Source organism: Pseudorasbora parva, chromosome 16 (genome assembly GCF_024679245.1).
Source record: "Pseudorasbora parva isolate DD20220531a chromosome 16, ASM2467924v1, whole genome shotgun sequence".
In the NCBI taxonomy this organism is placed as follows: Eukaryota; Metazoa; Chordata; class Actinopteri; order Cypriniformes; family Gobionidae; genus Pseudorasbora; species Pseudorasbora parva.
The window spans coordinates 38,407,361-38,428,493 of record NC_090187.1 but is presented as its reverse complement, the minus strand read 5'-3'; the positions used below and the strand labels follow the sequence as shown (position 1 = coordinate 38,428,493).

At 37.8% G+C, this 21,133-nt stretch overlaps 1 protein-coding gene across 3 annotated transcripts in view; it reads left to right on the top strand.

The window, feature by feature from the left end:
• chd2 (chromodomain helicase DNA binding protein 2) overlaps positions 1–21,133 on the top strand; it is a 53,671-nt gene that overhangs the window by 30,572 nt on the left and 1,966 nt on the right. For all 3 annotated transcript variants that reach the window (XM_067418932.1, XM_067418930.1, XM_067418931.1), the window contains 30 exons: positions 1,122–1,255; positions 1,362–1,587; positions 1,726–1,826; positions 3,548–3,589; positions 3,682–3,851; positions 3,979–4,103; positions 4,753–4,969; positions 5,063–5,152; positions 5,243–5,433; positions 6,105–6,293; positions 6,508–6,670; positions 6,751–6,903; positions 8,703–8,774; positions 10,542–10,691; positions 10,794–10,942; positions 11,036–11,225; positions 11,729–11,899; positions 13,324–13,493; positions 13,581–13,622; positions 13,834–13,973; positions 14,066–14,204; positions 16,948–17,098; positions 17,198–17,320; positions 17,602–17,718; positions 17,933–18,070; positions 18,378–18,494; positions 18,623–18,801; positions 18,892–18,991; positions 19,077–19,275; positions 19,721–19,967. In XM_067418932.1, the coding sequence (XP_067275033.1) occupies positions 1,122–1,255; positions 1,362–1,587; positions 1,726–1,826; positions 3,548–3,589; positions 3,682–3,851; positions 3,979–4,103; positions 4,753–4,969; positions 5,063–5,152; positions 5,243–5,433; positions 6,105–6,293; positions 6,508–6,670; positions 6,751–6,903; positions 8,703–8,774; positions 10,542–10,691; positions 10,794–10,942; positions 11,036–11,225; positions 11,729–11,899; positions 13,324–13,493; positions 13,581–13,622; positions 13,834–13,973; positions 14,066–14,204; positions 16,948–17,098; positions 17,198–17,320; positions 17,602–17,718; positions 17,933–18,070; positions 18,378–18,494; positions 18,623–18,801; positions 18,892–18,991; positions 19,077–19,275; positions 19,721–19,967 (4,395 nt within the window). The remainder of the gene's footprint in view (positions 1–1,121; positions 1,256–1,361; positions 1,588–1,725; positions 1,827–3,547; positions 3,590–3,681; positions 3,852–3,978; positions 4,104–4,752; positions 4,970–5,062; positions 5,153–5,242; positions 5,434–6,104; positions 6,294–6,507; positions 6,671–6,750; positions 6,904–8,702; positions 8,775–10,541; positions 10,692–10,793; positions 10,943–11,035; positions 11,226–11,728; positions 11,900–13,323; positions 13,494–13,580; positions 13,623–13,833; positions 13,974–14,065; positions 14,205–16,947; positions 17,099–17,197; positions 17,321–17,601; positions 17,719–17,932; positions 18,071–18,377; positions 18,495–18,622; positions 18,802–18,891; positions 18,992–19,076; positions 19,276–19,720; positions 19,968–21,133) is intronic.

The following is a 21,133-nucleotide window of genomic DNA, read 5'->3' as shown; positions in this document are numbered from 1 at the left end:
GTAGATTGCACGTATGGGAGATATAATCAAAAATACATTAAAAGTGCTTGTCATGCATACATTAAAAACACCTGTTTGTAATTTATAATTTTTTATATTTTTGGGTGGTGGGGTAAAATACTAGGGATTTAACAAAATCAAAATCTCACGGTACAACAATACCTCAGTATAAAATCCACAGGACTATATTTATTGCAATAATATTTTCTTTTTTTAATAAAAAGTGTCTAAAGTGTGCCTTAAGTGAAATAAAAACAAAAAACAAATAACTGATCAATGACACTTCTAATCGCAAGAAACCAAGGACTATTCCCAATAGTAAATTAGCCGTTTATTAATACATTCAAAACCTGTCACGTTCATCCAAACATTAAAATTCTCTCATCATTTACTTTCTCTCATATTGTTTTTGCGCGTCCGTCAAGCAATCGTTTGAATGTTTGTGTTTACTACAGTATGCATGTTGTTGTAAATCTGTTCTTCATATAAAGCCATCATGTCTCTTCAGAAGACTTTGATTTGACCGCTCGATTGACCATTTTTACGATGCCGTATGACATTTTTTAGGGGAATTGACTTTAATTGGAATGACTGAAATCTCTCAAACATATCTTCATTTGTATTTGAATGGTCAACGGAAAACTCATAGGTTTGAAACGACATGATGGTGAGTAGATGACGGAATTACATTTTTTGGGTGATTTATAAATACAGTGAGCTAAGTCTTGGATAAAACTAACTCTGTATCACAAATCATTTACATTACAATTAATGCAATATACTTTAATGTAATTACAGTCATGTTAGGACGAAATATAACTTCTTAACACGAATATAAAGCCGTTCTTTATTCCTACGTATGGTTTCAGTTGTTCCTATATATTGTTAGTAAGTTTAGAAAAGCAAAAAACATATTTGTTCTTAAAATCGTAAGTGAATGAGACCCAATACATAAAATGTTCTTGAAAACCGTAGTTATTAAAAATCGTCCCCTCAAGCCGTCCCCTCAAACATTCTTTATCATTGATATTCTTATTTGTGATTGACCCATACAGTATTATGACTATTATGTCAAATAGTAATGACGTTAATGTGTTAATGCGTTAAGTAATGTGTTGCAGTTACAAGGAGGACCAGAATGATTTTGAGACTGACTCTGATGACCTTATCGAAATGGAAGGAGCCGAGGAACAACAGGATGATGACAGTGAGACCATTGAGAAGGTCCTTGATACCAGAATTGGCAAGAAAGGAGGTAACGACCTTAGGTTTTTCTCTTCATACTTAATATTCAGTGATGCACACAGCAGTTGTGTGTTATTTATCGAAACCCTTCATTCTTTTCTCATCCTTGTTAACAGCTACTGGAGCGTCCACAACCCTCTATGCTATTGAGGAAAACGGGGACCCTGGAGCAGACTTTGACCCCGAGAATGAGGAAGGGGAAACTCAGTTCCTCGTCAAGTGGAAAGGCTGGTCCTACATCCACAACACCTGGGAAAGTGTGGATTCCCTCACTCAGCAGAAAGTCAAAGGGATTAAGAAGCTGGAAAACTTCAAGAAGAAAAATGATGAGCTTAATGCTTGGTTAGTGCTCTTAAAGATGCATGCCATATTTCCATTTTTATATGATCTCTAGAAGAAACTGGCATCTTCAAGCATGAATGCCATTTTTACAGACCTGAACCTGACAGCAAACGTGTAAATTACAATTACGTTTTTTAGGTTGAGGAAAGCATCTCCTGAGGATTTAGAATATTACAATTGCCAGCAAGAACTAACCAATGACCTGAGCAAGCAATTCCAGATATTAGAGAGAGTGATTGGTAAGTTCTGACTTGGTCACCATGAAATCAAAATGGACAATTCTATGTAACATGGAATATTGCAGTGTTTATTATTAATGATTTATCCATGCACAACATTATTATATTCAAAATGTGCCCTTGTAATATTTGATCAAAATAACCTACCTACCTTCTTGCAACGGCATCTCTTCTCTGATGATGTGTTTACTGGCATGAGGGCGGGACAACCTGGGTGCTTCCCAATTCGTATTTGTGCATCCTCGTTTCCTTTCCTAGCTTCCTTTCCTTGCGCCTTAGCCCCACCCCTTCAGGACGTGAGGGCGGAGGAATTGAATCAAGTGAAATGATACATCCTCGCTCCCTTTAACGTCACTTCAAAGCGGCGTCAATTAATGATGACACCGGTGGATTAGTCGGGATTCTTGAACATTAGAGAACTATTTATATTGTAATGCTTGTGTCACGTTTAGTCGACAAAACACTTCCGCAGTACTCCAGTGTATCCTCGCTAATGACTCCTCGCGGTGCAATTAGAGAATTGAGATGTCCTATAAGGTGGCTGAGCTCCATCGTTCTCGGGGTCATAGGATGGAGGAGCGAGGAAACGAGGAGGGATATTGAGAAGCACCCCCTGTCAATCACATGAAATCACAGAAATGGAAAACCACAACCATACAATCAATTCCCGATGGAAAAAATCAAGTCCCGCCCTACATTTTTCCTTGTTCGAGAAGCAGTTTTACTCGAATATACACAATAGGGAAGAACCTATTCCAGCTTCGGGCAATGCCTACTTTGAGACAATCTTGCAGTACTTTTCAAAAGTTTGGGGTCAGTAAGATTTTTTTTATGTCTCTGATTGTCACCAAGGCAGCATTTTTTTTATACAAAATCCGGTAAAACAGTAATGATGTGAAATGTTCTTACAAATAACTGGTTTGTCTTTTAATATATTTTAAAATTAATTCATCCCTGTGATGCAAAGCTTCAAATGCAAATCATTCTAAAGATTGTATTGTGCAAAGAACAGCAAACGAATTATAGGCTACTAGATGTTTTAAGCACGCATCCGTGGTACGCATCCAGACCTCTGCATATTTCCATCCAGACAGCGAGACAGAATGCTAGCACCATTTTCCTGTTTCTAGTTGAAGTGAGGAGAGCATCTTAACAGCGGTGCGGATCACACCACAAGCACTCAGGCTCTTTGTGGTAATGATATTTCAGCACTATACGTCCTCTAGTAGTTTTATCGAAAAGCCAATGCGCTTCATTCAAGCCCTTTCAGCTCTGTGCACGTTCTCGTTCTCCAGATGCGTGCCACATTACAGAGCTTTGCGCTCAATCGCCGACCCCCGATGTCATCGTCTATCACAGTGTTTCACTGTAGACATCTATTGAAAGACATCACCCATCCCTATTATAAATGCCATAAACAGTTTTGCTGTTTAATTGCGTAATACTTTCTGATTCTTTGAATAGAAAGTTTAAAAGAACAGCAAAAAAACTTTTTATAACCTTTGATCAATTTAATACATATTTGCTGAATAAAAGTATTAATAATAATAATATATATATATATATATATATATATATATATATATATATATATATATATATATATATATATATATATATATATATATATATATATATATCTTACCGACCCAAACTTTTGAACAGTAGTGGATGCTGTTTGTCTGTTCTGTTTATAATTTTATTTTTCTCTCATTAATCAGCAACAAGAACAGGGAAATCACAAGCACATTCAGATTTTCCCTGTAAGTCCACTGCTTTTGTGTGCACTATTTCTAATGTACTTGGCCAAAGGAGATGTTTACTACTACAATAATTTTCTGTTATGTTGCAACAGCCCACAAATCTGCTTCCACTGAGCCAGAGTACCTGTGTAAGTGGATGGGGCTGCCGTATGCAGAGTGCACATGGGAGGATGGTGCATTAATAGGAAAGAAATTTCAGGCCTGCATTGACAGTTTTCAACACAGAAATGGCTGCAAGACAATCCCTTCCAAAGAGTGCAAGGTGAGAATGAGTGTGTAGTGATGATATCGGTTTCTTACCTGTGTTATGTTTGGGAAAAAGTTTGATTTAAGCATTGTGCCACGAAATGTTACGTGAACCCTGTCATCTTTTTCTGCTTGAATGGAAGGTGTTAAAACAGAGGCCAAGATTTGTGCCCTTGAAGAAGCAGCCTTCTTACATTGGAGATGAGAACCTTGAACTAAGAGATTACCAGTTAGATGGAGTTAACTGGCTGGCCCATTCCTGGTGCAGGTATGTAACGCACAAGTGGAGTTTTTAGACAGGGCATTTCACATTTAATATTCGCAAGCCTTTCAAAGTACACTCCTTTGGCCTTAAGTGTGGAAAATCGCATTCGACGTGGACTTCGTTTTCAAGCGCTCAAGTATTGCATCAGAAAGCATTTACAATTAGGTTTTTTGCTGTCATTTCTTTGACTACACACTCCGTGACCCACTCATAATGGTCTTGCAACCCAGTTTTAGTCCCTGACCTAACGGTTGAGAAACACTGGTATAAATGAATCCTAATAAATGTGGTGTTTTATGTATTAATTAAACAACATTATTGACAAGAAGAGTGCTTTTTGTTCTTTTTTCCCCCTGACTGTGGAATAATAAGTAATATTAATACAGTTTAAAAACTTGAAGATATTATGTTGTCGTCTTAATTTAAATAAAAAGTAATTATATAATATTAATATTTAATTGTATAAAGACATTTTTAAAAAGAGAATAATTGTGACAACCCTACTGGTTATTATCAGTTATTTTGTTACTTTTATTAGTTAAAAGTAACAAGAGTGGATATCTCTGTCATATTAATTTGTGATCATGCAAGAATAGTTGAGTACATCTACATTTTTGATCTCTTCATCTCTGGTTTCTGTTATGTTGTGTAGGTGTAACAGTGTTATCTTGGCTGATGAAATGGGCCTGGGAAAGACCATTCAGACGATCTCCTTCCTGTCCTACCTTTTCCATCAGCACCAGCTTTATGGTCCCTTCATCGTAGTGGTCCCCCTGTCAACCCTTACCTCCTGGCAGAGGGAGTTTGAGACTTGGGCCCCAGATATGAATGTAGTGGTGTACTTGGGAGACGTCACAAGTAGAAAGACAGTAAGCTAACTTGTTGAGACAATCCAACTGCACCAAAAAAGAAGAATGCCATTAAAATACTATTTTGAGGTATAACGCTCTATTTTTGACCAGATCCGGGACTATGAATGGATCCACCAGCAGACAAAAAGGATAAAGTTCAATGCACTTTTGACTACATATGAAATTCTACTGAAGGACAAGGTATAATAATCTTTGATGTAATCTTTTGTACTGACTCTGTCACATGTAAATGAGTTGTTCTTCATTATTTGCACATTATTGTGTGTGCAGGGAGTGCTGGGCAATATAAACTGGGCTTTCCTCGGAGTTGATGAAGCTCACCGGCTTAAGAATGATGACTCGCTGCTATATAAAACTCTGATTGACTTTCGATCTAATCACAGGCTGCTCATTACTGGGACCCCACTGCAGAACTCGCTCAAAGAGCTGTGGTCCCTTCTGCACTTTCTTATGCCTGACAAGTAGGTACTCCCAGTCAGGGTTTAAATCATCAGAAAATGACTATTATCATCATATTTTCCACTTGGGATCCACCCAAACAAATCAGAGAATATGAATATATATATATATAATATTTTATAGCCATCAAAAAGTGAAAATGGTAATATACTTGTCTTTAGCACATTGCTTTAAAATTATATTTTATGTAAAAACACTGTACAAATAAATGTGGATACTTTGTTTAGACTTTGTTTAAATGTAAAATTAATATTGTGTGTGTGTGTGTGTATGTGTATGTATATGTGCGTGTTATACATACCAATACTAATATTAGACAGCGCAAATTATTTAATATTGATAATAATTTGAAATGTTTCATTAGCATCAAATCATATTAGAATGATTAATGATTTCTGAAGGGTCATGTGACACTGAAGACTGGAGTAATAATGCAGAATATTCACAGGGAAAATTATATTTTTTAAATAAATAATTAGAAACCAGTTACTTTAAAATGTATTCTTTAAAATAACCGGTTTCGATTTTTTTCTTCTCACATAGTATAAACTGGTCATTAAACATGAACTTATAAAGCTGCCTTTATATTTTAAGAAGGGACTCATAATATTTAAGGGTCCTTGGCGTCAACTTGTTTGTTTAGTTCAACTTGTTTAACTTTGCCTCCCTTTAGGTTTGAGTCCTGGGAGGATTTTGAGGATGAGCATGGTAAAGGCAGGGATAATGGTTATCAGAGCCTACATAAAGTTCTGGAACCTTTCCTACTGCGCCGTGTCAAGAAAGACGTGGAGAAATCCTTGCCGGCTAAAGTGGAGCAAATCCTCAGAGTCGACATGTCTGCCCAGCAAAAACAGTTCTACAAGTAAGCTCTCTTTTATCCCATTTCATGCCTTTTCCAATGCTGTGTGCTTTGAGACACTAATGTAGCTCTCTAAGTCGAGTAACTCTTTGATTGAGCCAAATTTTGATTCCAGACTCTTAAGACTGCACGCAGTTGGAATGCAAATGTTTGGAGAACATCTGCTCATCTCATCATTGTGCATTTGTAGTCTTAATGTAATGTTTGACTTTTTCAGATGGATACTGACAAGAAACTACAAAGCCTTGTCCAAAGGCACCAGAGGCAGCTCTTCTGGCTTTCTTAACATCGTCATGGAGCTGAAGAAGTGTTGTAACCATGGTTTCCTCATCAAACATCCAGAGGAGGGTGAAAATGAAAAAGCACAAGAGCACCTACAAGTATGACTGTCCTAGATTGGAATTCAATGGTTTTGTTCATTGGAGAATGTAATTTACAGGATGTTTTTGATGTTTTTCAGAGCTTGGTGCGTGGCAGCGGTAAACTGGTTCTCCTGGATAAACTTCTCACACGACTTAGGGAGAGAGGGAACCGCGTACTCATCTTCTCTCAGATGGTCAGAATGTTGGACATTCTTGCTGATTACCTGGCTATGAAACGTTATCCGTTCCAGGTATGATCTAAACAGTACTGAAATGTGTTAAATTGTTTTTTACATCTTCAAAGTTAATGCTCTAATTAGAAGGATGTGTACTAGGCAAATATATGTGTAATTGATTGGCTGACTGGTAAAAGCGTTATTTAATCTATTTGCAAATTGATTTTCCTTGTGTGGCTTTCCCTGGTGTAAACATCAATGAAATGTATTTTCCAACTGAATGCTCCACCTGAATCTTGCTCTGATTGTGAATACGTGCATTGAGGTACTAAGAGACCATTTTAGTTTCAAACCATTTTTCAGTGGTTCCACATATTGTATTTTTAATTTACATTTTATTTACTTTCAAGAAATTGATTACCATATATTCTGGAATATAAGTCACACTTTTTATATCATCTAAAATGGATTGGTTTTGGATTCATGCTGAATGAGTGGTACGCGAGACCAAGTTTATCTGTGTAGTGCATTTCCCACATGTTTGTTTCGCTTTAAATAAATTAATTTAGGCTTGGTGCCATTAATGAATGCCAATATAATGTACATTATAGCGGCTTTTACACCAGAGGAACCTTTTCATAGTTCCTATAACTAATAGTGAAACTACCTGCTTTTTGCAGCATTTGCAAAACAGGAACTGGGAACAAATGTAGTACTTCTTTTGAGGGGAACTAAATAAACTCCTAATTCAGAGTAGGGTCTAACCCAGCACAATAGGAACTACCAGTGACACAAGTGTATGTTGAATGGCCAAACGCATACAAAATACTGGCACTCGGCAATAAAAAAAAGTAATCCAAAAAAGTCACGTGGGCCGACACCAATGCCCAGGTACTTTAACCTTTACGCTGAGTAAATCCAACGTGACTTTGAACGGACCAATAGAAACATGATTGTGTTTCTGCTCAGCTACCGACATTGGCTATCAACCACACAAGACAAACGCAAAAAAAAAAAATAGTATTAAGATAGGACTGTTAAACAGATCGTAATCTAATGAAGATTGTGAATGTGGGCTCAGGCTCTGGCTAAGCTGTTCTCAGCAGCATCTGCCCTGCCATCAACAATAAAGTCCTGCACAACCACAGTGGCAGGACGTAAGTGACAGCTTGCGTCCCTTCAGAGTACCTACTGGTGGTGTGAATTCAACCAGAAAAAAGGTTCTAGGGGAAGATTGTGTTCCCGGGGGACTGCCCTGGTGGCTGGTTCCTATAAATACTTTGTGCGAAAGAGCCCCTAATGTTTGTAAACGTTTTGTAAAAACATTACATTATTTCTGAATGTAATCATACAATGTCACTAATACACAGACTTCTTCTTTCAATGTAATTTTTACCATTTAGTCAGGTGTGACTTATTTTCCAGAAAATATGGTACTTGTTTTTGTGTTACAGAGTACTCAATTACATTGAATTATGCGAATACCCTTCCCTAGTTTCCTTATTCAGTTGCTGTTTATCATCTAATGTTGGTAATCTTGATCCTTTTTGTAATCTTTGTGGAGACTTGCAGAGGTGTAGTGTGTATGGCTCTGGTGATTTAGGGTATCATGTGTCAGAGTTGCATGTTTGCTCAGACAGCAAGTTCCCCGAGCCTATTTTTATCCCCCAGTTATTTTTTGATCGGTGCAGCTTTGAGCATTAGCACAGCTTGCTCCTCAGTGTTGTTTTGGTCTGGCAAATATCTTCAGTGTCGTCATCATTTTGTGGTGACTTAGGGGTTGTAGGTTTTTGTGGGAGCTTATCTAGCTGGGGTGCCCTAGTTTGGTCAAAGTGCCATTCCTTAACTGTATCTGTGCTTTCTCTAATGTTCAGCGTTTGGACGGCTCCATCAAGGGAGAGATCCGAAAACAAGCACTGGACCACTTTAATGCAGAAGGCTCTGAGGTAAGAACCTAAAGTGTGGCATGCGTGTTTGTTTTGTTTGGGCACAACTTCAACATTCTGGAGAAATTTGCTATGGTTGTGATGTTCCAGTCAGCGCTCTGCGTCAGACCTCACTTGACAAAGCACTTTGCTGGTTCTGGGAATGCTTAATCCATGGGAAACACAGGCCTTATGTAATTATCAGGAGATTAAAAAATCACTCATAAAAGGTCAAAGCGATTGTCGAATTGGAACAGGAAGGCTCATAAAATCAACACAAATTGATTTATACTTCAAATAAGATTGTTTTGTATTATAAGTGGTAATGCAGCATCATTATCCAGCCATTTAAAGGCTCTCTGAAGTGCCTTGAAACATGAAGAATTATTCAATGTGTTGACCTTCTTTCCACTGAAACAAGAAGACAGGGCAGGACATATCAAACGGCTCCTACTTTTAAAATAGGCAATAGGATTTAGAATTCAAATGGGTCCGATATGTTTTCTGGTGTGCGAATACTTGTGCATTTGATTCGCTCGGTGCTATGTTGACCAGAAAAGACGTGTGATGCTAGCATGAAACCAGACTTAATTTGCACCATTGGAAAGCACATCTAAAAAGTATTTACTAGACAAACCAAAGTAATTGTCTTGTTTTGGGAAAAATAACAAAAAATTAAGAGAGTTTTTGCTTAAAATAATCAAAATAATCTGCCAGTGGGGTAAGTAAAATAATCTTAAAACAAGATTTTGCTTACCCCACTGGCAGATTATTTAGCTTGTTACATTAACAATTTAGAAAATGTAAATGTCTGAACAAGTGACTGTTTTCAGCCGCCGTTTCAGCGTTTATTTTTAGTGTAGAGGGCGCTTCAGATTCTAGAGCGCGTTTGATTGGACAGAAAATCTGATTAGATGCTGAAGTGCAGAGTGATTTCATTAAAATCATTAAACAAATTTAAAGGCTAATATCTTCTAAAGGTCATTTTTGGCATTGTTTTGGAGCACACTATCTTATAGATAACAGTATGGCTAACATATTCATATTAAAAGCAAAAAATAACTTATATTTTGATTTCATGGAGACTTTAAAGTTAAAATGGTGCAACTTTTGCACCACAGTTGTCATCAAAAAACAAAAAAAAAGCAAAAATAACAGCATGAATTATGATTTTCTAACTAGTAATGATTTTCTCAGATTACTTCCCGTCTGCTATTAGTTTGTCAAAAATATTTACACCATTGGACAATCTTTTTGAGAAAATCAACCTACTATGTTTATAATATGCTTATATATGAACTGGATATAGTTAGCATATTAAAGTAACTTTGCTGAATTTCAACCAGCTTTTTATTGTTACAATGTCAGTAATATATGTACATGAACAATGTTCTCTTTCTTTATATTACCTGCACCTACATACAGTATATCCCATTTATTAGTTTACAAAATACTTTTGATAACTACTTGAAAACTAAAGATTGTTGTATCCATGCTCATAGACTGTTGGATAAAGCCCATTACATTAGTATGTAGATTTTTTTCCACATATTTGGCGAAAGGGAACACCACAGCTCTTTTTCTGTTTTCTCTAGTCATGTAGCCCTGGTTTAGAAAATGAAATTAGCTTTTTTACTGCATAGACAGCCAAAGTTTTATTAGAAGCCCATCTTGTCAGCAGTGAATTTCCCCTTTAACGTAGAATTATTAAGTGTGGATTTAAGCATCAATCACTAAAGAGACGTGCAATTGGTGCTTGTTCTCAGTGTCCATCTGTGTCTTCCTCAGGACTTCTGTTTCCTGCTTTCCACCAGAGCTGGAGGGCTTGGGATTAACCTGGCCTCTGCCGACACAGTGGTTATCTTTGACTCGGACTGGAACCCACAGAATGATCTTCAAGCCCAGGCCAGAGCCCACAGGATTGGCCAGAAAAAGCAAGTAAGTAAAGCTCAAAGTAAAGCTTTGACCTAATGTGTAACTGCATGAACCACAATTAACAGAACGTGGATTGCATTTTAATATATTTGGATTCTTTCATAGGTGAACATCTATCGTCTGGTCACAAAAGGCACTGTGGAGGAAGATATTATTGAAAGAGCTAAAAAGAAGATGGTTCTAGACCATCTTGTCATTCAGAGAATGGACACAACTGGACGAACCGTACTGGATAACAACTCGGCAAATTCAAAGTGAGAACCTCAAAAATAAAATGGTTTAGGCATGTATTAAAATTACTAAAAATTATAACGCATAGTAAATCCTTTTGTGTTTGCCATTTCCAGTTCAAACCCCTTCAATAAAGAAGAACTGACAGCAATCTTGAAGTTTGGAGCAGAGGATCTGTTCAAGGAACCTGAGGGAGAGGAATCAGAACCACAGGAAATGGATATTGATGAGATCTTGCGGCTTGCTGAAACCAGAGAGAGCGATCAGGGATCTAGTGCCACCGATGAGCTTCTGTCGCAGTTTAAGGTACACAAGAGTCTATTAAATATTTTAATGTTAAACTCGGTTTCTGTGGGTTTTAGAAAGCCCCTGCCCAGACTTTTTTTGCTCGCAATTAAATATGAATTTCTTAGTCCAAGAAAAGCAGAGAATGAGTAAACAACTTTTGACCGCTCCAGGGCTTTCGTGAGAAAAATATACATTATGCTTGAGCATTTTTTTCCCCCTGCACAAACAAGGTTTTTCAGATGTTCTCTGAGCCACTGGCAGATATTTAGAGGTAGAAACACCAAAGGTTTTATAGACCATAGGGAATCACATTTTTCAATTTGCATGACATGATTAAATATATAACTGTCCATTGGAAATGAGGAGACAATTTTACATATATTATAATTATATGCCTTAAGACAGGAAACATTTTTAAACACAAGGTTTTGTATTACCTCTTTTTTTTAACAGTCAGAGGGAGTTAACATCTTTTCTCCTTACCGTTGGCCCAGCATGAACTTTTTTTATTTTTATGGCAGGTGGCTAACTTTACCATGGATGAAAGCACACCAGATCTTGAAGAGAGGGCTGTTCGTGACTGGGATGATATTATTCCAGAGGAGCAGAGGAAGAAGGTGGAGGAAGAACAAAAGCAGAAGGAGATGGAAGACATCTATATGCTGCCCAGAAGCAGAAGCTCCAACAAGAGGGTGAGGAGGTGTTTCTAGGAGCTGGTTGTTGACTGTTGGGTAATGCTGGGCGTACACAGTGCGTTTTTTGCTGTCGTAGGAGCTCACAAACAAACAAAAAAATCGTTAGGAGATATCGCATGTCAATTGTTGATGCTTGTATGTCACGGCTCACAACGTGAGAGGAATTACGAGCCAAGCAGAGTACCTTATGAGCGCCTCCTGAGCTTCCAGTGTTTTTTTTAACAGCTTTAAAAAAATTGGGAGTTGACCTGGACTCCCTTATTTATTGGGACTCTCCCTTATTCCCAAATCATACAACATGCATGTATAGGGCATACATAACCACATCACGCAACTGAAAATAGTGATACTTAATTATTTTTTAACTTTTTTAATAAATTTGTTTTTGTTTCTTTTTTTCCATTGTGTAGTACATTTAGAATCAGTATTGTGGTGTAATTTTAGTATTTATATACGATTAAAGTATTTATTCATTTTTTTAATTTTGTAAAAAAAAAAAAATCATTCATTGCATTTTAATTTTAGTTGAAATATTAGTAATTTTGTAATATGCTTTTGTCAGTCTTTTTTTTCCCTCCGGCAGCGTTAAAAAAAGTTGCCTGTATGCAGCCTGTCAATTTTCATTTCTATAAGCATATATGATTCACTTATCAGCATGCATTTGTACTTTACATAAGTGTGTGTGAGTATGCATTTATATGAACATTATAAATGGACTGCATTTATATAGCGCTTTTATCCAAAGCGCTTTACATTTTGCCTCACATTCACCCATTCATACACCGACGGCGATGTCAGCCATGCAAGGCGCCATCCAGCTCGTCGGGAGCAGCTGGGGTTAGGTGTCTTGCTCATGGACACTTCGACACTTGGTCAGGTGGAACCGGGGATTGAACCACCAACCTTCTGGTTTGTAGACAACCTACATGAACCACTGAGCCACTGCCGCCCAGCATTATAAATGTATGTACATAGCAGACAGTCATGTGAAGAGCTCCCTATGGCTTTTCAGTGCTTTTATCCTCTCCTGTGAGCCGGATCCGTGATATCTTGCGCAGACTGTAATGACTCATTAGATTTTATAGCCACACGCTGCATTCCCATGTGATGGCAGCACATGTTGAAGTATGCAGCATCGTAGCTTTTGGAAATGAGTCATTAAGTTTTACAGCGCAGTGGACTCCCCGGGGATAAGGTCGTGTGTTTGAAGCCACATGCTCATTACTCTTGTTTAACACCAGATATGATCCACAGCAGAACCGAGTCGTCCACAAAATATTCAGTGAAACCACTATTTCAATATTCCTAAAACTTTTTAGGTTTTCTTTGCAGTCTTTCTTTTCTCCGTGGAGAGGACAAATAAATACAGTCTGTAAGGGTACGTGATGGCACATTGTGTAAAAGCTGTATTGTGTTTTTAGGCGCAGGCTAATGACAGCGACAGTGACGTGGGATCTAAACTGAAGCACAGATCCTCGGGTTCAGATAGCGAAACGGATGACAGCGAGGATGACAAACGACCCAAGCGGAGAGGCAGGCCGAGAGCTCGCAAAAACAACGTGGAGGGATTTACTGATGCAGAGATCCGCAGGTAATATAACAGAACACCCAAACACACATTTAAGCAAGTTTTTTTTACTGTAAACATTGCAATTATTTAATGGTCTATTTATTTTAGGTTCATAAAGGCATACAAGAAGTTTGGAGCACCACTTGAGAGGTAAGAAACGCAACAATTCTTGTCAATGGTGGGGAAAGAATTAATATTTCTATTTAGCTTAAAAAAAAAACTGTATTTCAACCTAAACTTTTCCATGTTATATTTATATTTTATTTCGCATTTATTTCAATTAACAAGAACTCATTTTAATATAGCACGTCATGTAGATTTAGAAGCAGTAGTGCTGAACATGTTATGGTGTTTTCTACAGGTTGGAGGCGATTGCCCGTGACTCTGAGCTGGTGGATAAGTCCATCGCAGACCTGAAGCGACTGGGGGAACTGGTGCACAACAGCTGTGTGACTGCAGTACAGGAGCATGAGGAGCACATGAAAGAGAACCCCGTAGAAGGTATGTGAATCTGACCATAGCATACCATAGTGCTATGTAGTAAGTAAAAATGCTTTTTTTGTCTATTCATTTGTTTAATTTCTTTGTTGCAGCTAAAGGGCCGGGAAAAAGACGAGGCATTAACATTAAGATCTCTGGGGTTCAAGTCAATGCGAAGTCCATTATCCAGCACGAAGAGGAGTTTGAACCGCTGCATAAATCTGTGCCTTCAAATCCTGCTGAAAGGAGCAAGTGAGTCCATATTTGAATTTTATATATATATTAGGGATGTCAAAATTCTCAATATAATATTAAACCGTTCAGTACTGCATTTCGGTTCATTATACACTTGTGAATTGCGTTTTTGTTTTTTCTCGGTTTTGCATTTAATTGATTATTTCTATTTCTCTTCGTTTGAAATATTTCGAATATTTCTCTGTTTTATTCGCCTCTTTTTGAGTGTGCCTGTGAGACCAAGCGCTGATATGAGCAAATATCCAATCATATGCACTAAAGTAAGGGTGTTTAGCTGCGTTTTAAAGCCTTGCTGGTTAAACATTTCATTGGCTTTTTACATGCTCTGAGCGCTCGCCTGTCAAACTCACGTGATTACTGGACTAAGTAGTCTTACTGCGTTAATACTGTCAAATAAACACAAGATTAACATTTATAAACACAGTCAGTTATGTCTAAAGTGAAAGTAAAATCTGCATCTGTCTGTATATAAGATGCGAGCACGTCTTGTATTGACAGCAGCGCAGCCTAGTGATTGTGAACACTTATCCTTAAAGGGAGAGTTCACCTCTAAAATGATGTTAAAGGGGGGGTGAAACACTCAGTTTCAGTCAATCTCATGTCAATCTTGAGTACCTATAGAGTAGTATTGCATCCTTCATATCTCCGAAAAGTCTTTAGTTTTATCATATTTATAAAAGAAATATGGGCTGTACCGAGTCTTTCCGGAAAAAACCGAGCGCCTGGAGGCGTATTGAGTGAGCGGAGCTAAAGAATCACAAGCGCGCAAAGCGGTGACGTCCTCAAGCTTGGAGAAACCCATCTATCTCAGCTAATACAGATAATGATCCACAATCAAATCTGAGGCTGAAATAAATTGAACAGGAGAAACGGCAACATCAGGATGTCCGTCTCTGGGGTATGTACTGTATTTAGGGGCCTCTGTGTGTCTTTACGCGCAGTTTATGAGGACATGATTCGGTTTATGGACTATTGTATGTGACTAGACCTTAGAGGTAGCAAGCAAAATGGTTTTGCACGTCAGAGTCAGACTAGTGTAACGTTATACAGAACAACAATGGAGTAACCGTTAGCGCATTTGAATGACGAAGCACGCGATCGTGTCGTTTACTGATGTTTACTCATGTGACGGTAGCCAACAGCAGAGACATTTGAAGTTGATTTACTCACCGGCATCTTCCAAAGCAGGACCGCTCTGTCAAAAACACACTTCTTTGGTATGATTTGGTGAAGTGCTGTGATAGCAGTGACCATGGAAATCCACTTTGCGACGCGACTGAAGCGATGCCTTGAAGCTTCCCGTCATTTCTGCGTTCAAATCGGTTCAAATGCAGCGCTGCCTTCCCGGAATGCTGTGCTGAAGCGTTGAAGTCGCTCGACGTCACCCATAGGAATAAAGTGGAGCGCTGCGCGTCATAAGTGTTCACGGACGACTGGATCTGCACCTGAGAGACTGTTTACAGCGTGCATTTCCTCTCTCTCCCTCTAGTCACGCGCGCACGCACCCTTCCGGGAGAAGAGCCCGTACAGCCCATACAAGGACCTTCCGCTCTATTTAACGTCAAGCCGACCCATACTCGAAAAAAACTCGCCGAAACTTGTGAGAAACCGGAAGTAGTATTTTTAACACAGAAATACTCCATCAAACGTCCAACATTAGTTTTTGAAACTTTGACTATGTTTAGGATGGGAATCCAAGTCTTTAACAGTGTAAAAAGCTCAGTAAGCATGAAACAGCATTTCACCCCCCCTTTAATAAAACAACTAAAAACAAAGAGAAAAATCACTCACTGCTCTTGAATAAAGTATATACAGTAGCTTTCGATCAATGTATATTGAAGACTATGTAGTTTTAATTTTAGCCTACATTTATTCATTCAATTTCATACTTAATTGCTACTGTACATCTCTGAGCTGCCACTGTAAATCTTTATATATATTTATTTTATATTATACAATACACCAGGAATGTGTACAAGGGTTTCTTCTTATCCTCTTTCTGTTCCTGTCGCCTAAGAATAGAATAGCAAAAAAAAAAAACGAACCAAACCGAAAACAGTGGTTAAAAACTAAGGAATGTATTGAACCGTGGACTAACGGCACTGTTGCATCCTATATATATATATATATATATATATATATATATATATATATATATATATATATATATATATATATATATATATATATATATAATATATATAAATAAATTGTTTTTTTTCATTGTTGCAGTGTTTCTAGCCATAGCAAACACACTATAGGTGATTTACTTTTTAGTTTATTGGGGAAATCCGTTTCACTGTCAATAAATATCCACTCTAGGGTTGTGTGTATTCAACATTGATTTGAGAGTGACTTTTACATCACAGGTCAATTGAGGATATTGAATTGAGGTAGCAAAAAGAATCTTGAATAAAAGCAGTTTTAATCATTTCTTTTTTAGTATTATAATTATCTGACTCATTAAATGTTAAGTGCATACAACATATGGGATATTTTCAGAAACGTTAATGACATTAATAATTTTAGCTTAATTTTAGCTAACAAACATAGTTTGAAATACCAACACTTTATCTCCCATTATCACAATTAGTCAAAATTGCAAATCAATCAAAATAAAAATGTACTTTAAAATTTCACTTTTTTTGGTTGATTCTGATTCTTTCTTAAGCCTGCTCAATTCCTATTAATGAACAGAATGCAAGAGAGTAAGAAATGTTTTTGTTTGTTTCTTGGCCAGATTTCAACTGACCTGTCGGCTGAAGACTCCTCACTTTGACGTAGACTGGGATGTTCATGACGACACTCAGCTGTTATTGGGCATCTATGAACACGGCTACGGCAACTGGGACCTGATCAAGACCGATCCTGATCTCAAACTTTCTGAGAAGGTACATTGAGTCAAATGAATGCTTCCTCACTGTTAAAGAGTGACATCAACCATGTGCACGTTGACCTGACCTCAAATGCCTTGTTGTCTTTATTTGTAGATTCTCCTAGATGAACCTGATAAGAAACCTCAGGGAAAGCAGTTACAAATGCGAGCAGACTACTTGCTCAAGATGCTGAAGAAAGATCAGGAAAGCCAAGATGCTGGTAAAGCAGGAGATGAGGTAGGGATTATGAGTCTCTAGGCCATTTTAAACTACTACATTTCCAGATGCACACCACATTTGTTGGAAATTTTAAGTTTTATGGTTGGGATTAGCGTTAAATTACTAATGAGTACATTTCTTTGGCCTTGTGGCAATACTTACACAATTTTTGGCCAGCAGCTTTAAGCCAAAAATGCATTTGCAAAGGCAGTGTAAATGGAAGTGCCATCTTATCGTGTACTTAAGTTCACTTTCAGTCAGTGTGTACGATGACGTTTTCATTCTTTGTTTCTTCCCAGATCAAACCCAAAAAAAGGAAACCTCGAGTGAAGAACAAGGCCCCTAACAATGATCTGGTCAATGAAATGGCCTCTCCTCGTCTCTCCGACAACCCATCAGAAGAGGGAGAGGTGAAGGTATGTTACTTTTAATGTGCTTTTTCTTCACCTACAGCTCTGGAAAGAAAATTTAGAAACCACTTAACATTGAGAAATCAATGTTAAGTGGTCCTTAATTTTTTTTCCAGAGCTATATATAACAAAATGTACTTGTTAATGTAGGGATATACAGACACAGAATCCACAGCACTAACCAGTTAGGTGGCATTTTTACAATTCTCTCATTTTCCAGGACGATGGAGCTGAAAAATCACCCACAAAGAAGAAACAGAAAAAGGATAACAAAGAGAACAAAGAAAAAACAGGAACTACTAAAAAAGAAAAGGAGGGGGACAAAGACAAAAAGCGCACCAAGTCCAAAAAAGAGAAGGTATTTTATATGTTGGCATCAAGAGTCTTCGGTGTTAAGTTTCCCTTAGAAACCTGGACTTGAGTATGATGTTTCACTGTCGTCCGGTGGTTAGTTTCTTGGACAACAAGTTGACTCAAACTTTATTACAATGGAATTCTCTGTATTATAAATATAATAGTATTAGGTTACGTCTAATTTTTTTTTGTTGCTGAGAATTGTTACTGCTTTTTGATATATCCAGGTTGGATTAGACTAAATATGTATATAATATTGTAACATTTTGTGTGAATGTCTCTCATCAGCTCAACTTATCACTTTTTTTTAGGCCAAACCAGGAGGAAAAGGAAAGAAAGCTCAGGGTCCCGTGCACATTACTGCAGGAAGTGATCCTGTACCAATTGGAGAGGAGGATGATGAGCTGGACCAGGAAACATTCAGCATTGTGAGTGTTAAAATTCTCATTTCTTCATGTCATTCATTCCTTTACCTGGCATGATCTCTAACGGTAATATTTGAAGCACTTTCAATGTTCTGAGTGGAAAGCTGATTTGTGGTGTAATGTGTGTGCAGTGTAAAGAGCGAATGAGGCCGGTGAAGAAGGCTCTGAAGCAGTTGGATAAGCCAGACGAGGGTCTGTCGGTGCAGGAGCAGCTTCAGCACACTCGTACCTGTCTGCTGAAGATCGGAGACCGCATCACAGAGTGCCTTAAATCGTACAATGACCCTGAGCACGTCAAGACCTGGCGCAGGTATCACAAATGCATATTATATATCCAAATCCAGAAGTTCTAGTTATATTCAAATATTATATTCAACCCCATGTTTGTGTCATTTTTCAGAAACCTTTGGATTTTTGTGTCCAAATTTACTGAGTTTGGCGCCCGGAAACTGCACAAACTGTATAAGATGGCTCAAAAAAAGCGTTCACAGGAGGAAGAGGTAAGCTCGTCATAAATCCACAGTTCTCAAACACGTTGCACTACTTGTTTATCACTTACTCACCTGTTCCTCATATTTCATACAGAAAGAGCTAAAGAAGAAGGATGATCCTGCCAGGAAAAAACCCTTCAGACCTGAACCGTCTGGGTCTAGTCGAGACTCTACAGGTGGCCAGTCCACAACCAAACCCCATCCTTCGGGCAACCATCCGTCTGGACCTCCCCCTCATGCCCACCACAGAGAGCAATACAACCAGTCCAATAAAAGACACTTCCCTAATGATGGTGAGAGATGCAACATCCTGCTTTTTTTGACATATGATCTTTGTTTTTTGGGTCCAAATGCAGCTAGATCTGAAAAGAAAATAAACAGCAGGTTGTGCTACAGTAATACTGAAAGATCATCCTTTATCACTATACTACAATATCAGTTGGACAGACAAGGATTCATATTTTCTGATTCATAATAACATTTGCATCTGGGACACTGTGAGCCCAAAGACTGTACACTACAGTGGTCTTCAACAGCTTTTGAAATGGTATTCTTACTTGAAATGGAGTAGGGCTTTAACCCAAAAATAGTATTTGTTACAACATTAGCGGATTACTGTTTGATTGGCTACTTGTGGTTTTATTTTGAGATGTTGAACAGCCATACATTACATCATTTACGATTCCAGTTGTCATTTTTTTAATGATCTCATTTGGTATTTTGTGCATCTGTTAACAGATAGGGGAGATTGGCAAAGAGACCGTAAATACAGCTACCCGGGTAACAGCAATCAGCCCTGGCAGGGGGATCGGCATCACCCATATGAGACTCACAGGTACAAGGACCACCACTATGGCGACCGTCGTCCTCATGGTGACTACCGAAGCTCAGGAGGTTACCGTAACAGCGGTTCCCCTCGCAAACGTCCCTACGACCAGTATGGTAATGATAGAGATCATCGGGGCCATAGAGACTATTATGACAGGTAAGCCAGAGGGGCTTTTTGTTAAAGCTTCACTGTATTTTTTGTTTGTTTGTTTAAAATTAACACAATTTAAATGAGCGAGTATCATAACACATAAAACCATCTTGCAAATCATGTCTGTGCCTAAGCTTAAATAAATATGGTAAGTCTACAATAACATATTTTAGAGTCAGGATCAGTTTCCCAGAAAACTTCATACTTTCATCATTCATCTGCAGTGTTAAGGAAAGTTTACTTTAAAAAGTAATGTTACAATATTGCATTACTCTCTAAAAAGTAACTAGTTACTTTTTATGGAAAGTAATGCATTAAGGTACTTTTGCATGACTTTTCTGTAATTAGGCTGGGCTTGTTTGTTTAATGGCCAAAAATAAAACTATTTTTTGTTAACGTGTCCAAAAGTCTTGGCGTAATAATCTGTTTGCATTTTACAGTTTTTATTTATTTTGAGCAAAACAGATGCATGCTCACATTTAGTCTAGAACTACAATAACCATCCCATCATACACATGTTCATACACACAACACCTCAGCACTTCCCCGATTTCTCTCAACATAGGGACAGGAGAGCTGTCCCTGTCAATACATGGGAAAACTTGCATTACTTTAAAAAGTAACAAAAAATATATTTTGTAGTAAATTTTAAAGTAATGGATTACTTTACTCGTTACTTGAATAAAGTAATCGGAGAACCCCTTTGTGTGGTTATGTCGTATCAATAAATAAAATAAAGATGCTCAGGAGGCTGCTATATGCAGTGGGAGTATCTTGAAACGACATCAGGCTTCCCATAATAAAACACGAATCAGGTTTGCATAGCATCACATTTGCTGTGCATTGACTTGAGCATAAAACAGTGATTCACAAAACAATGTTTTAGTTACTACTTTGGTCCGTTTGCCTTGGCAAGTTAGTTTCTACTGTTAACTGATATGAACAGTGATCATTAGAATTTCAGCAAGTCAAAACAATAAGCTACTTCAGATATTTTTTTAGGTATCTGTCTTTCGTCATTGGGAGAGTTTTAATGTTGCTTGTGACATTTGCACTAATAAGGCGATCTGTAACCTTTGGCACAGTGGTGCACTACAGCTCTCATAATGACAAAAACATTGTTCCTGTAGCTATGCTTCTACCGAAGGCATAGCTCTATATTTTTTACCGGC